The sequence below is a fragment of the Perissodus microlepis genome, chromosome 23, assembly GCF_051167445.1.
Source record: "Perissodus microlepis isolate ML-2025 ecotype Zambia chromosome 23, ASM5116744v1, whole genome shotgun sequence".
NCBI lineage: Eukaryota > Metazoa > Chordata > Actinopteri > Cichliformes > Cichlidae > Perissodus > Perissodus microlepis.
In genome coordinates, this window is record NC_140482.1 from 32,614,162 (window position 1) to 32,629,959 (window position 15,798).

The window sequence follows — 15,798 nt, forward strand, 5'->3', positions numbered from 1 at the left end:
TATTATGTCACTTATTTATGTGCAAATGTTTAATAATGAGGAACATTAAAACATTACTGTTGGCCACATGTCGGCAAAGTTATGTGACATTAGCGATGTTTGTACTTTCAGCATTTACTTTGTTTTAAAGCCTTTACTTTATACGCCGTTAGATAGTCAACCTTAATCTTACAGAGAATCTGATGATTTTATGGATAATTAAAGTCAGTCATATATCCACAAACACAACAGGCTGAAAGTCAGTGATGCTGCTCGGTTTGCAGTCCTGAATATCACGGCACAAGCAGGATCCACTGCACTGTTAATGTTAGCTATGTTATATTGCTGCCTCTGTTCGGTGGTGTCGAGCCAAACGGACTTTAACGTGTGTTTGAACGAGCTGACGGTTCACTCGTTAAGCTGAAAGAAAGATGCTTTAATCACAGCAGTCACACATGTGTCCACTGGACCATCTGGGAACTCTTCTTGTTTAGCACTCGTAATAACACAAACACTAAATCCTCCTTCTCTGGTGCTGTTGTGTAGCAGTGTGTACACCTGAGACTGTCACCTGTCTGTCTGTCCTGCACTCTCTCTCTGTTTCTTTCTCTCTGATTGTGTAATAAAAGTATGAACATGTGTTTATAAGTTACACTTGTGTTTGAATCCTGCAGCTTATCACACATTTGATTTCCATGTGTGACGACTGCAAGTGTCCAGAGTGAGGACAGACTGAGGGACCCACTGCTGCACATCATCTGTGAGGCTTTGCACCCCTGATGATCCACCAGGACAAACTCAGCAGTGTGTGAGGAAGAGGAGGAGGAGGAAGAGCCAGCAGCAGCTGACAGATGGAGAGAATAGACAGACTGTTCCCTGTTTGTGAAGGACTGCTAGGAAAGTTTAACATAATTGTCTGTCCTGAATCAGTCTTATTAGGTAATGTTCAAATAATGTGATCATCCCAGTGTTTTCAGTGTGGGAGAAAGTACTCAGGGCCTTCAAGTTACACACTATGAAAGGCAGCAACAAGTTTAATATTCAGAAACCTAAAGTATGTATCAGCAGCAGAATGGAGCTAAAAATAAATGTTTGTTTCAGTTCTATGAAGCTTTGCGTATTTTGGATTAGTAGCACTGCTGTGTTTGTTGCATCATATTGCTGTAATTTTTTTGTATGCTTTATATATTCTGAGGTAAGTTGATCTATAGTGTTACATCATATTCTATAAGGATGTTATGCGTTTGGATGCTTTCTGCCCAGTTTGACCCATTTAACAGAAGTCAGCCTGTTTAAGGCTCTGATATCTATTCTGTGTGACTTAAAGCAGTTATGACATGGTCTGATTTTCTCACCCAATAAAGGAATATTTAATATATCAGTCTACTCTTCCTTCTATCAGACACAGTTATCACAGCTCGTACATTTGCTTTTTCCACACATATTGAGCCAAATTTAGTAATGCCAACATATTAAAAGAACAATATTTGTCTCTTATATATAATACATCTATATATACACTGTCACAGATACTTGTCTTTAAGTGAAGATTTAAGGTGATAGGAAATATAAATAAATGCAACTTGAATCTTTACTGAAGCTCAGTGTTTGGCACAGAGTTCATGTTCAGTGCTGTAATAACTAATAATGATTAATATAATATTGGCCATATTATATTTACATTACCAAAGTGAGATGACTTTAGTCTCATGAACAACATTAGCTAATTGTTATTTACTAGCTAATCTTAAATGACTGTTTAGTACAGAAATGAAGCCCAAAAATCATGTTTTACAGTCCTGTGGTCTCAGCCTCAGATACTTATCAAATCACACAGAGCTCATGTAGAAACAAATGAACAAAATATGTTCTACTCCATTTCTGTCAAACAAAGCTGTATGAAACGTTTCCAGCTGTTAGTATCATGGTTGCTAGGCAACCTGGGCAGCACAACGGAGGCTAGACCGTCCCATCTCACAAGCCTACAAGCCTCACACTTCCGGCCTCAGCGGTCTTTGAGTGCGGCCCTTGAGGACCGTTAAGGCTGCGTACTTTAACGCTGCAGACCCTGAATTGGGAAACAGTCCCTGAATTGGGATACAGCCATACATACATGTTTTGGTTCGTGCAACTGGTCCGTCCGGTTATTGTCTCCCCAGAAACATTTCCGTTGTCTTTTTTCCTATTTCCGTTGTGCTTTGTGTGCTTTTGCAGCATTTTTCGTTTTGCAGCGTTTTTCTTTTTGCAGCGTTTTTCTTTTTGCAAGTGTTTTTCTTTTTGCAAGTGTTTTTCTTTTTGCAGCATTTTTCTTTTTGCAAGTGTTTTCTGAAGTTGCAGTCCGTTTGGCCTCTCAGGGCCACCGTAGACCACCGACAGATGACGTCAAAAAGGGAGGGTGGGGAGAAGCAATGGAGGGCGGGGCTTTTCTACGTAAAAGCAAACAGACACGCCCCGTGGCTCACTGCTCGGTACGTTTAGACGCCAAGAAGCTGCCAACAAGACGATTTCTCCCAGCATAAACATCATGATTGTCTCCGTGTACGGTGAGTTGTCTGTCCTTCTGACGGTGTCTGTGTGTGATCTTTGTTTCAAATTTTCCTCCTTCGCTTTCTTTCTTCTGTGAACTATCCGCGGGCCACAGTCAGGGTTTCTGTCTCACCTGCAACAGGTGAACACAGCAGACACACTTTGACGCACTCCTTTAGCCGGTGCTGTGCCAAAAAGGCAAAAAGGGATTTCCGGTATTTACCAAAAAATGACTGCTGGAATTGAATCCATCATAAATAACTTGTTGCTTTATACTGTGCCAAAAAGATCACGAGTAATAATGACGTCACTCTTGTAGTTACAGCATATTACAGTGCCAGCTGCGCTCAGTAAATAAAAACAGAGTAACAGACATCATATTTTTAATGATGGCTTCAGTGTTTTCAGTCCTTCTGCACACGCAGCTGTGATTTAGTTAATGTGAAGTGATTTCCTGGAAAGTCCGGCGCTCAGAGGAGGTGTTTCTTGCTTCTCCTCAAACAATCCTGTTTGTTGGCTTCCTGTGGGGGAAGGCAGACGGTCTCCATCCTTCAAATAAATACGCAAACTGATCAATCAGCCTGAATAATGAGACAATTTGACAGTCCTCTTATCTTAACCCGCTAAATTATTATGAACAGCACATTCCTTTGGTTACCGTTTTATATTCCTGAGCCCTGTGTCTGTTTGCCTGAAGGGTGAATGTGATTGAAACAGGCGAATGACCAAGAAGAACCTGTGACAACTTTCTTTAAATCTGTGACATTGACATATTTAAAGAACTCTGCAGTGCTCATTTCCCTTTCATGGAGTCTCACCTGCAAGTAAGAACAGGTGGAGCGTGGAAACAGCAGCCTGCCCTTTGACCTACAGATCATCGGTCTGTACAAAAACAGTGAACGTGAGGGGAAAGTCAGAGATCCGGCTGGGCTGTTGGGGGACTTTTTGTTGGGTGGAGTTTCAAATCCACGCTGCAGTAATGAAACTAGCTCAGCTCAAACGAAGGGGGAAAAAAAAGACAAACAAACAGCCATCAGAGCAGCTGACGTAACTCCGAACACAGGGCACGAGTGTCAGAGAGAGCAGATCCAAACACGCTGGGGTGTTGTTGTGTGTCTGTTTGTGAACTGGGTTAACTGACCCTTGAATTTTCTCAATTTACCACAATGAAATAAGATTTCTGTTTTTTGCAAAGCCACTTTTTAATCAGGTGGTTACAGCTTCCTATCAGCAAGAGTTCTGAAAGGTCACACAAGATTCTGCTTCGCTCGCTCTTTCAGATTGTTATCAGGTTGCTAATAACGAGGCCCTCTCCGTGTATAGCACTGGGAGGAAGTGAGAATGATTCATCTGCCTTTGTTACTCTCAAAGGTTTCATGGTTCAGTACAGTCCTCCTTTAGGTCTCTCTGTTTTGTGTGTTGATGGTTGGAGGCACTTGTCTTCATGTTGGTTGCTGATAGCTGATGTTTGATGTGGTTTCATTTGGGACTGATCGCGTGAATCTGCCGTTTGTGAGCCTTGTTTCCTGTCACATGTTGACCTTTGCAAATTACAGCCAATCAGAACGTAGCCTAAACATTTAGATGAGAATTGGTCTCATCTTTGTCGTTTCAGAGTATTTTCTTCATGTTTAAGGGTAGTTTGTACACATCATGATGGTTGAGTCTTAAGTGTGTTTTGAAACTTCCTCTTTCCACTGCTTCATGCTGGATGAGCTTATCGGATGTTCTCTTTCTAACTGCGTAACCTGCGAGATTCACACGTTGACCTTTGTAAATTACATCTGAAGAAACGTTTCATTCAGCTGAGACTGAAGAAGTCACCTGGATGAGTGATGAAATGTTTCTCTCACTGAAAACATCACGTCCAGATGAAAACAATCAACCTTTTGGGAATCCCAAATAGAGTGAAACACAAGGTCACCTGAACTGTGATGTATTAATGTGTCATTGGTGAGTTTAGCTGCTTCAGATTCACCTGTTTGCTTTCCTGAGTGTTTCTGTTGGTAAAGAGGATAACAGGTGGAGGTTTGTGGTGTATTCACAGGATCAGCTGAGTTTCTGAAGCTGAAAGCAGACGAGTTTTCCTTTAGCTGAACCTCGTTTGAGTTTGTTAGTCCCATCCTGGCTCTGAGGTTGTTTCTGTGTCACTAAATCCATTGTGTTTGTGTCATTACGTCAGACTGTCAGACTGGAGCTGGTCAGGAAACATCAGATTCAGATAAGAGTCTCTTGGACTTGTTTTCCCATTGCTGAGAGGAACCAGCAACGGGAATCTGTTTTTTAACAGATGTAAGTGAAGTGAGATCCTGCAGTGGTTTGAGATTCCTGTGAAACCCACAAACAAGTCATCGGGAATGTTTTCAGGATGAGGACTGACTAACAGGCTGAAGTCGGAGGTTTCACTGACGAAGGAAGGAAGTTTGATGGTTGTATTGCGTCATAAAAACATGAGAGTGACTTTCACAGCCTGAAAAACTTTGAACCACAGACTGTTCAGTCAGCTGAACATCCATCAGAGCTGGATGTTTCCATGGAAACGTGTTTGTTGTGAGCTGTTGTTTGGGGATTTTCACTCTGTACATTTCCTTCTGTCAGGACACACTGTGATAAAAAGCCGAAGGCTTGCCGAGGCTGGCACACTTTAAACTCTGACACAGTTTTAACGTGAGGCAGCGTGCTGGAGTGTGTTTCATAGCAACACACGAACACGTCAGGAAGAGGAGGAGGAACTCTTCCAAAGGCATTCGCCTTCATGGTTAGAATCTAACAGTGGCAAGGCGGCGGGGCTTGCAGTGTACAGGTGAAAGTATGTCAGTGGGAGTGTCCTCACACTCACAGCAGAGAAACAGCTGAATGAATGAAGGCTCATGTTTGTTGCAACAGCAGCACAAGGACTTTGTAGGCATTTCTCACTGGACTTTCCCAGTGATGAAAAAATCTTTGAAACTCGTCCGGAGGAACAGCAGAGATGGTGTTTTGGCCGCCACCCTGTTGGCTTGTCAGTGACCAGAAGTGACCATATTTGGGTGAGAGGGTGGAACGCTAAGTTATCTTTTAATACTACCTAGGCCGGTTATCAGTCTGCACTTGCAGACGTTATGGGAGCATCACACAAACACAGATACCTGCTGATTAAAGTTCAGTCACATCCTGGATAAATCCCAGAATTTCACTCAGCAAAGCTGGAGCTCAGAGTAACCTCACTCCAGACATATTAATGGACAGATAATGTCATTAAAATGCTCCAACAGCACAAACATGGTCGGGAGGTCCAGTTCAGGTGAAGCTAGCAGACAGCTAGCAGTCAGTTACTTACTGAGTTGAAACGTCGCCGAGACAAAGCACTGAATCGGTAAAGTAAAAATGACAAATACAGGCGTCACAGTGGTTAGCACTGTCGCCTCACAGCTGTGCAGCATTTACGTGTTCTCCCTGTGTCTGTGGATTCTCTCCGACTCGGGCCAAAGATGGGTTAATAAGGTAATTGATGATTTTTAAATTGGCTGCAGGCGTGAATGGTTGCCTTTAGCCTTGCAATCGAATGCCAACCTGTCCAGGTGTACCCTGCCTCTCGTCCTGTAACAACTAAGCGGCAGCACTTCTCTTCAGTTTTTAGATCTTCTGTTTTATCATGCTCAGATAAATATTCCTAACTCTCAAATACAGCTGCGATGTCAAGAAACCTCACATGAGGTTAAACCTCTGTAAACCACCCCTCTGAAGTAATGCATCATAAACAGCATTTTTTCTTTGGGCCTCAGCTATCAGACCTTTTAGAACCTTTATGATCTTTATAACTTACAGAGCAAATGTAGGGAGTTTTTCCTTCCCACTGTTACTAAGTGTTTGCTCATAGGGGGTGTTTCTCTGTGTTATTGTAGGGTCTTTACCTATATTAAACACTTTGAGGCGACTGAGGTTGTGATTTGGTGCTATAGAACTAAAATTTAATTGAAGCTCAGCTTTTAGAAATGTTCTGGCAATCAAATCGAAGACCTTAAACACAGTATGGAGTCCCACAGGGCTCTATTACTGTGCCCCTACAGTTTAAAATGTAGTATCAGAGCACTGCTATAAATTTGACAGCTGGCTTTAGATGTAAACATCTGGAACAGATCCAGTCGTTCCACTTTTGTTGCTGCTTTATACAACAACAAACTGCCGTCGTAGCTCTGAGACCATCTTTAGGTGTTAGACTGGTCCAGTGTCAGAGTTTTGAAGTTGTGTGACCGTGCTGTTTGTTTACTTTCAGTTTTCGCCCTCGTGCTGCTGCCTGGTCTTCAGCTTTCTGCAGCAGAGTCTCCATCAAGTCTAACCTGTAACTCCACACGGCTTTCTAATGGGTCGGTCCTGTTCCAGCTGCCACACAGGCCCAGTTCATCCAGCTGCAGCACCTGCTGGGAGGATCAGAACGTGAGTCCACCACACTCAGCATGATGCCATTGCTGTAACTGCTGCACACATGCTCTCAGAGTTAGATCAGCAAATCACAAGCAATTACACATTTCACTTTCACAACCTGCTCCTATTGATCAACACCACGATTACATCATAGATTTTGTTCTTTTAACTTCCTTGTTTGGAGACCTCTGAGCTTTCCTGGTCCTTTGGTGTGTCAGCAGAGAAAAGGCATAAACACACTTTTATGACAGAACTATGTCACTGGCTTTTACACTTCAAACATTGGGCGGGTCATTGGACTGGCTGTGCACCTCAGAGAAATCCATAAACAGACAGGGAAGGTAAACCCGAGTGATCACAGGCGCTCAAGGTGACTCGGCTGCTAGGTGACTAGCAGCAGTGAGGGGCGGGGCTCACATAGCACAGGTGAAAAACAAATGAATTGATAAAGGCTAAGAGAAGAACAGCATGTTTGCTCCTAGAGGACACATCTTCAGGTACATTCAGGCTCGATGTTATGTCTGTAGCTCGTTTTCAGAATGCTCACTGAGTTTGAGGTGCTTCTGAGGCTTGAGCAGGACGATCTCTGAATATATTCAAGCATTCAGGCTCTTCTGCTGTGCTTAAAACTGTATGGCAGACACATTGAATAGCGTCGATTCCTGACGATGATTGGGAGGAAGTCTCAAAGAGATGCGGTCCAGTGCAATGTCAGATCCTGCCATACATAAATACCTGAATGGGTATCAAATCTAGTCCTTCCAGTTATACTTCCTAATGCCTCGGCTGCCATGTTTTGGGTGTGGCCTTCCTCAATTGCTTAAGTGTTTCTTTTGATTCTCACTTTTGATCATCAAACAGATCTTCACATCAGGGGAGAAACAGTAGCTGCTGCCAGTGATGCTGTGAGCCAGCAGGAAGCTCTGAGGTGGAGGTTTGTGGTGTTTTCACAGAATCAGGTGTCTTTGAAACTGAAACCAGTTTTCTTTGATCTGAACCTGGTTAAATGAGTCAGCCTATGCTGTGAGGTTGTATCTGTGGCAGTAAATCCGTCACGTTTGTGTCATTTAAGTCAGACTGAAGCTGATCAGGAAACCAGATTCTGTGTTTGTGTGATGCAGACAAGTAAGAGATACTCTGCAGGCAGAAGGACTGAAGTCAGACTCTGGGACTTTCTCCAATTGCTGATCGAATGCCAAACGCCTGTTTGTGAACACACTGAAACATGACAGCAGTGGGTCTGATCTCAGGCAGATTATCAGGAATGGTTGAGAATTTCTGACAGAGGCTGAGGGTGAGGTAATCAGACAGGAAGCAGGTTTGACTGCTGTATTACATCATAAATCATCAAAGCGACTTTCACAAGCTGTGGCGCAATCCGCTGTGGGGAAAAAGGAGTCGCCCGGTTCAGTCAAAAGACGGGTTAATGGATTAGTTTAACTGCCGATTATAAATTGGCTGTAGGTGTGAACCCATTCAACCTCACTGAATGCTTGTGGGATCAGCTGTTTGTGCCAGAGTGGCCAACACAACCACACTGGCTGACAAACGCTAGTTGATGAATGGGATCCATCCCACAGCATTGTGTGACCAGGCCACTGACCTGCATGAGGAAGAGGTGCCAGGTGCCAACAAGCATTGTTACAGCAAAAATAATCAACCAAACACAAACCTCTTTACTTTTGGTGCCCTTATATACAGAGAGTTGTAGCTTTTTTTTATTTTTATTTCTCATCTATTGCTTATTTTCTCTATTGTTGCATCTATTTTGTGTTTCATCCACAAATCTATTCTGTATTTTTTTTGACCTTCCCCTTGGATGCTAGGACTCGGTGAATCTACGTATAAAGTCAGTGAACAGAGTTTTAAAAAGGGAACAATAGCAGAAGGACTTTCCCCAGATTTCCACTGGACTTTCCCCGTGAGGTGAAGCGGAAGAAGCAGAGCAGAAGAATTTGTTTGTTTTCTTGATCTGCAGCTTTGATGTAACTCAGTCACAAAGTTATTAACATTCTTTGCTTTATTAACCTCTCAGTGAAAGCTTGTGTGGTTGTAAAGTTGTGGCTGACGGCATCGCATTGTGTGTGTGTGTGTGTGTGTGTGTGTGTGTGTGTGTGTGTGTGTGTGTGTGTGTGTGTCTTTGCTCTTTTGTTTTTCGTTTCATTTCTTGTCGTTCTGTGAAACCTGAAACTCGGAGGGTTCAGGCAAATGTTACACAGCAGTAAAGTAACGTTTTCACTTTTTAAACTCGATTATGGAAACAACACAGTTACAATAACAACATTTAGTGGCAACAGCGTGAAAAATGAAACAAAAAGTAAACCTCGCCGTGGAAGATGTGGAATCATTTGTCACCTCCAGTCAGTAATGTTTAATCTGTGAACTCTTCACTCAAAAACACAGAATGACCCACTGGACCATACTGGGGCGAACTAATAGTTTTGGGATGTTTAATAATCAGATTATCGATCTGCTGCATTCAGGTCCTAACACTGAGTGCTTACAGTCCAGCTGAAGATCTTCTTATTGCCTTTAACTGTGTTTGTAACATCAGCCTGTGTCTCTGTTCAAACCAAATGCACTTTCTAAATCCCGGAGCAACAAAATTTGACCTGTTGCTGGTGCTAGATGAAAGTTGAGAGACTCTACCTCTGTGTTCTGGTGATCAATCATTTCAGCCTTGATTAGCTGCTGAAGAATTACAATAACCCCCTCCGTGAATCGCCACCTTATCGTGGTGGAGGGGTTTGTGTGCCCGTGTGATCCCAGGAGCTATGTTGTCGGGGGCATTTAGCCCCTGTTAGGGTCTCCCAAGGCAAATTGGTCCTGGGTGAGGGGCCAGACAAAGAGCGATTCTGAGACAGTTATGAAAGGTCAGCAATAGGTGTTACCTGAGTCGGCCAGCTAGGGTGGTTTAGTGTCTGTCCAGGACATCTCCTGGCTGGGGATTATGTCTGCAGGATGGTGTGGGAATGCGTTGATGTTTTCAGAAGTTGCTGAGAAAGGGAGGTCTGAGAGTCTCTGTTAGACTGCTGCCTCCGTCACCTGCGTATGGATGGTAATTAGTATTTTGTTTCTTTTGCAGAAAACTGTCATGGCACGAGGCTCACGCTTTCATGAAGTCTTTGTCCACAGTCTGACGGACGATTCCATCATCCTGGCTGACTGTCGTCCCCTGCGCTACATCCTGGAGTGCTCTGGGGTAAAAACAAGCTTCTTGCTCAGATTCAGACCTTTTTTTCTGTGGTTTTATTACAAAAAGACTAAAACCTTCCACTGCTGAGCTCAGACCTGAACTATCAGTGTGCAAAGTTTAACGGTGATATTTTAATTTTACAGAAACAGAGTTCATCATTTCAAAACACAGATTTATATTTCAGTGCATGCAGCTGATTCCCCTGAACACTTCTGTGTCACTGACTGAAAAACAAACTGTCCATCTCTGTATCTGATCCGGGGTTTTTTTGTTTGTTTGTTTAACTTTATGACAGGAAATTTAAACATGTTATTTTTGAGATTATGGAGCTGTTAAAAGCAAAAAAGGAGCAGAAGAACGTGCGGAAATGGGGCGGGGTTACACATTGATTAACAGGTTGCAAATGTGAGCATACTGTTTCTTCAGTTACTCAGTCAGAGAAGATATTACCAGAAAAATCAGATCATCTCCACAGTTTGACAGAGTGACTGTTTCCTGTTCTTTGTATGCTCTCAGAAAACTATTTTTAGCTCTGACCTCAACTTTTTTTTTCCCTCAGATGCTGCAGGAGATCAACTGCGCAGGTGAGAGCTGTAAAGAATAATTAATAATTAATTTATACAGGTGTTCCCAGACTCAGCTTAAAAGTTTTTTTTTTTGTTTTTTGTTTGTTCGTTTTTCCGGCAGACAGGAAATGCTTTCCATCATCCGCTGTTTCATTCACAACATTTCTTTTTCTCTTCTAGTGAACTGCAGTTCTCACCTGGACCCTGCTTCACCTTCCCGTAAGTCACATGTTTCCTGAACAGGTTGGGGTGTTCAAGTCTCCTCACTCTGCTCTGACATGAACTGCAGCCTCACAGAGTGTCAGTAAACGCCACACCGCCTCAGCTCAGAGGAACACCTGGAGACTGTTTCTTTAAAGTAATGGATTACTTCACATATGTACTCCCTGTAGAATCTAACTGGTTATTTTGCATTAATAACAGTTTAGTGTCAGTTTAACATTGAAGACTAAACTGTTCATATCTGGGGAGAGCAGACAGGAGAAGCCACAGATATCAAACTTCTGCACGTTTCTTCACTCAGTTTAAATCGATGATCTTAAAAACTTTTTCCTGAAGGTTTGTGCCGCCCGTTCACCTTCAGCTGTGCCACATGACTTTGGTTTAGGAGCACGGGCACATGCACATACAGGACGTCTTTCCTGGGCAGGTTGTTTAAGTCTTAGTAAAAAGCTTACAGCAGAGCAGGCTGAGGGTTATATCTCAGCATCCCTGGGTCATTTCATACATAAGCTCCTCCCAGCAGAGCTGAATGAAAACCGGTCCAGACTGTTCTCTACGTTCTGTTTAATCGCTAATTCTTGACAGTCCACCTTCAATTAAATTTGCCTCATTAACAAACACTAAACAAATTCTTCTTGTCCTTCCTACTGCCCCATCAGATCGCTCTGCTTTCAGCACACGCTCATTTGAAATATTTTTTGCCTCTATCGACTCTGCGGCGCTCTGTAGAAACGGAAGTAAGACTTTAAAAAAAGTCTGTTTCTGTCAGGGAGTCAGATCAGCGCCTCATCATCTGGACCACACCATCACCATCCAGCAGGATGTTTCTGTTCGAGCTGTGAAAATAATAATGATACTGAGAATGCCCTCGTGTTTTTGTCTCCTCAGCAAACCCCACCCACCCAGACAAGCCGGAGTGGACAACCGGAGCCATCGTCGCTGTTAGCCTTCTGTCATCTGTCATCGTCATCATCGTCATTGTCATGCTTTGGCACTTCTATAAGAAAAAATGTTCTGTGACGACTGCTCTGTACACTCCAGCTCTAACTGTTTAAACACTGCAAACAAACCCATTGCACGGCTCCATCATCAATAATAATAATAATAATAATAATAATAATAATAATAATAATAATAATAATAATAATAATAATTATAATTGACTGTTAAATAAACATTCAGTGTATTATTAGATATTCTCTTTAAATATATATATGTTTAAAATGATGATGGAGCCAGATGTAAAGATAAATGTTTTGTTTTAGTCCAGGAGCCCCAAACAGATCCAGCTGTTTTAAAAAAACAAAAAAAACAAAACACTTTTTTTTGCTTTTTAGCAATAAGTTCGTAGATTTCGTAGATTCAGTCCGACCAGAGGTCAGGGCTACACAAGTACCCTCAGGATAGACAGAGCTTCTAAACAGGGAACGATCACAGATGAATCTGAGCGAGCAGCCAGCTGTGACTTCACTTCCTGTCCATCAAAGCAGCGTCGACATCCCGTGTTAATCAGAGAGAGGCTGTTAACCCTGTAAAGCCTGGATCATGAAATAATTACTCCAAACATTCATTTTTTAATCTTTAATTAAAACTGACAGACTTGTTTTTATTTAATATCAGTTTGTTTATGACTTTTACTTTATAAGCAACTGCACAAAAATGTTACAAACTTATTGTTCAGTTTATTACGGTTACACAGGAAAAAAATCACGCTGATAAATGTAGAGGCCTCCAAAGTCATGTTTCACGTGGTACATTTGGCATTACAGGGTTAACCGCTTCTTCAGTTCCTCACAGGTCATCCAAACCCCACCCCCACCTCAATCAGCCACCTGCTGCACCAGCAGACGTTCCCGCCTTGAGCAGTTCTTATAGAAACGTTACAGGAACTGGCCATGAATTCATTTTAATGCCGTCAGGATAGAAATTAATTTCTAGTTTTTCTCACTGAAAATTTCTGTATATCCTGCCGGCACCAGTTTTACTGCCGATCCAAACACACACGACAGTGGACTCTTCCTTTGTTTATCCAGTGTTTGGGGTTAAAGGTGACCTTCAGGTCCCGATAGTTTATGTTCATGTGTTAAAACGAGCCTGGAGATCCAGTCTGAGGTTCTGCACAGAGATGGTTTTCTTGGTGAAACAGATCCTGGAGCAGCTTCAGGTCTGGCTCTTCAGGTTACAACGTAAAGCTGCGTGTCTGTAAGCTCTGTAGCCCAGTGGGCCGTATGTGACGCGTTTACTCACCATGTGCAGCATCATGTTACTCATGATGAATTCATTTATACTTGGATGTTCACGCTGTCAGTCCCACTGTGTCCAAACCATCACCAACATCCCAACTTCACAGTATAATTGTGCTGATGCACACCACAGGTGCAGGTGCCCCGTGATTGTGTTCACGGCACAGCTCACACTTGATGATCCAGACTGACATCTCCTCATGAAGCTTCTAGTTCGGAGATGTCGTCTGAACGTTAAAAAAAAAAAGCTTCAAAAAAAGAAGCGGGTGTTATGACCGGCGTTTTTTCCGTCCAGTCTTACTCATCCTGGTATATGGACCTCCGTGTGTTATTCACCTGACGTTCGTAACCACATTCAGTGCCCCGACACACCAAGCTGACCTCAAACGACCCTGAAACCCACGCTGCCCACATCAGAGAAAAAAGCTTCATGGAGAATCTGGCCTCTGCTTAAATCCCACATGAATGTCGCAGGAGCTCTGCAATGTTTATGAAATCACTCTTTAGTTTCCTTTAAGATCCGATCCTCTGGACGTCCAGGTGGAACAGAGCTTGGCTTGGTGCATCGGGGCTTTTGGCTCCTGGAGCCAACAACAGGCTTCGAATACCGAATCCTACTAAACGTTATAAACCTGACAGTCTGTTACATATCGCCGCGTAGGACGCAGAGCCATGGTTTATAAACGAGGAAACGCGATGAAGCAGATACTTCAGAAAATAAATAGAAGTATCACATAAAGTTTTCAAGTCAGCAGCAGAGACACAAGCTGTGTTTCAGCTGCTCTGACTGGTCTTCCGCTGTGGAAGTTGGGAGATTTTAATCATATATATTACTATAATATAATAAATATATATGTATATATGAGCTGATGGTTTTCATATCGCACACACAGACATGCAGTTTGTCTGGTTTTCTGTGTCAGGGCTCCTGGACTTAGATTCTTATATTGTATAAACATTGATGTAAAAATCAGGCCAGCTGGTGTAAACATGGTTTGATTTCCTCTTTTAAATTCATCTGCTCTTTGCTTTTTCTGTGGTTTGGTGTCATAGGTCTATTATGTTGTCCCTTCTTTGACAGTAACTGCGAGAACCTGCAGGGTTTCTCTCGTTTAAAGCTGCAATGATTGCTTTAACCTCGAGGTGACGGTTGTTGTGATTTGGCGCTATATAAGTAGATTAGGATTGAATTTATCAGCCTCTGCGATGTGATTGGTGGATAAAGGTTTTTGTCTGGTCTGATGTTCATTTTCTCCCATGTTTAATAAAGAAAAGCATCAAAATTGGTCTTTAAATTTGAAGTCAGGCAGTGAATGTCTGCAGAACCGAAACTAGGAGCTAAAAGAGGCTGAAAGGCTCGAGTGATTAGTGCAGCTTTAAAGACTGAAGAGAAACTCGTCTGCTTTTCAAAAAAAATTTTTTTAATCAGGCTGTTTCTCTAATGCAGTGAATTATCACGTAAAGCTTAGAATCTAATCGTATTCTGATCATCTGAGCTACAAAAATTAATTTTTAATGAAAGATGATTGTATTGATCTGTAAATCGGTGAGGGGTTATTGATTATAGCATATTATAGCTTTATGGTTATCTCTGTGCTTTAATAAACTCTTTGAAAATGATTCCCCGGTGTCTGTCTGATGTTTACATTCTTCTCTGTGATGAAAGCTTTAGTGTTTTATGAGTTTCCTCTTCACATGTGTTTAAATGTCTTCAGTCAGGGAAAAAAAGGTGATCACGCTGAATATGAACAGGAAGTGATGACATCGGCATCACGATAGTCGAGTATGTGGCACGCACTTTAAATAATGAAAGTTAGAATAAAAAGGTCGAGTAAGGTCAGCAGTGAGAGGCTGGAGAGCCTGAGGAGCTGTACATGATTTTAAAAAAAATCAATAACAATGCAGCTCATTATCAAGCAGGTAAAGTTTGGAGTCAAAAATAAAGAGCTGAGCTTCAGACAGGTTTCTTTTTCTCTGTGCTGCAGCTGCTCTCACACAGACTGTTCAGTAAAACAAGTGAACTGGATACATTTATAGCGACAGACACTGTCTGACACATCTGCCATTGACTGAACCGCAACAAGAGCCAGTCTCTACTGCTCCTCCTAACTCTGTGTGTGTGTGTGTGTGTGTGTGTGTGCGTGCGTGTGTGTGTGAGTGAGAGAGTGATGCAGTGACAGGTGGAGTGCAGTGATTGGCCTCTGTCAGGCTCCTGTGTCTGGATTGGATCATTAGTTTGAGTCCTGGCTTCAGAGTTTTGGTGAGTTCTTGACAGTGACTCGTACACACTGGTCACGCACTGAAAAACTGAGAAGCAGTTTCTAGGTTAGGAGCTCATTGAGCTCTGTGCTCACTGTGCCTGTGCAATAACAGCAGTTCACTTGTGTGGTCTTAAAACCTGATTTGGACACTTCAAATATCTTTATCAAACAGCAATGTTATGTTTGTTGCAATTTCTGCTGCTCTGTTGGCTACATCCTTTATATGAAAAGACATAAAATGTATTTTTTTTTTTTTAATTCAAACGGTAAAAGTCACTTCTGCCAAAAACTGACAGGACAGGAATGTCCTTTCTGCCTCAAAGTGACTTTATATCCTTCATCACAGATATGTTTGACAAAGCTTTGGCAGATTATATGCCAACAAGTCATTTACAACACTT

At 42.3% G+C, this 15,798-nt stretch overlaps 1 protein-coding gene across 1 annotated transcript; it reads left to right on the forward strand.

Moving 5' to 3' along the window:
• The first annotated feature begins 2,435 nt into the window (after positions 1-2,435).
• On the forward strand, positions 2,436-14,756 carry LOC146361835 (uncharacterized). Its single transcript, XM_084922319.1, has 6 exons — positions 2,436-2,522; positions 6,761-6,921; positions 9,995-10,111; positions 10,665-10,689; positions 10,852-10,890; positions 11,782-14,756. Exons 1-6 carry the CDS (start codon positions 2,504-2,506, stop codon positions 11,946-11,948), a joined length of 528 nt encoding a protein of 175 aa, XP_084778445.1. The 5' UTR covers positions 2,436-2,503; the 3' UTR covers positions 11,949-14,756.
• Positions 14,757-15,798: the final 1,042 nt, after the last annotated feature.

Excerpts from the sequence above, each read along its gene's own strand:
- LOC146361835 (XM_084922319.1), top strand. Across the intron at positions 6,922-9,994 it reads CCTGCTGGGAGGATCAGAAC|AAAACTGTCATGGCACGAGG; the intron begins GTGAGTCCACCA and ends TTTCTTTTGCAG. Across the intron at positions 10,891-11,781 it reads GGACCCTGCTTCACCTTCCC|CAAACCCCACCCACCCAGAC; the intron begins GTAAGTCACATG and ends TTGTCTCCTCAG.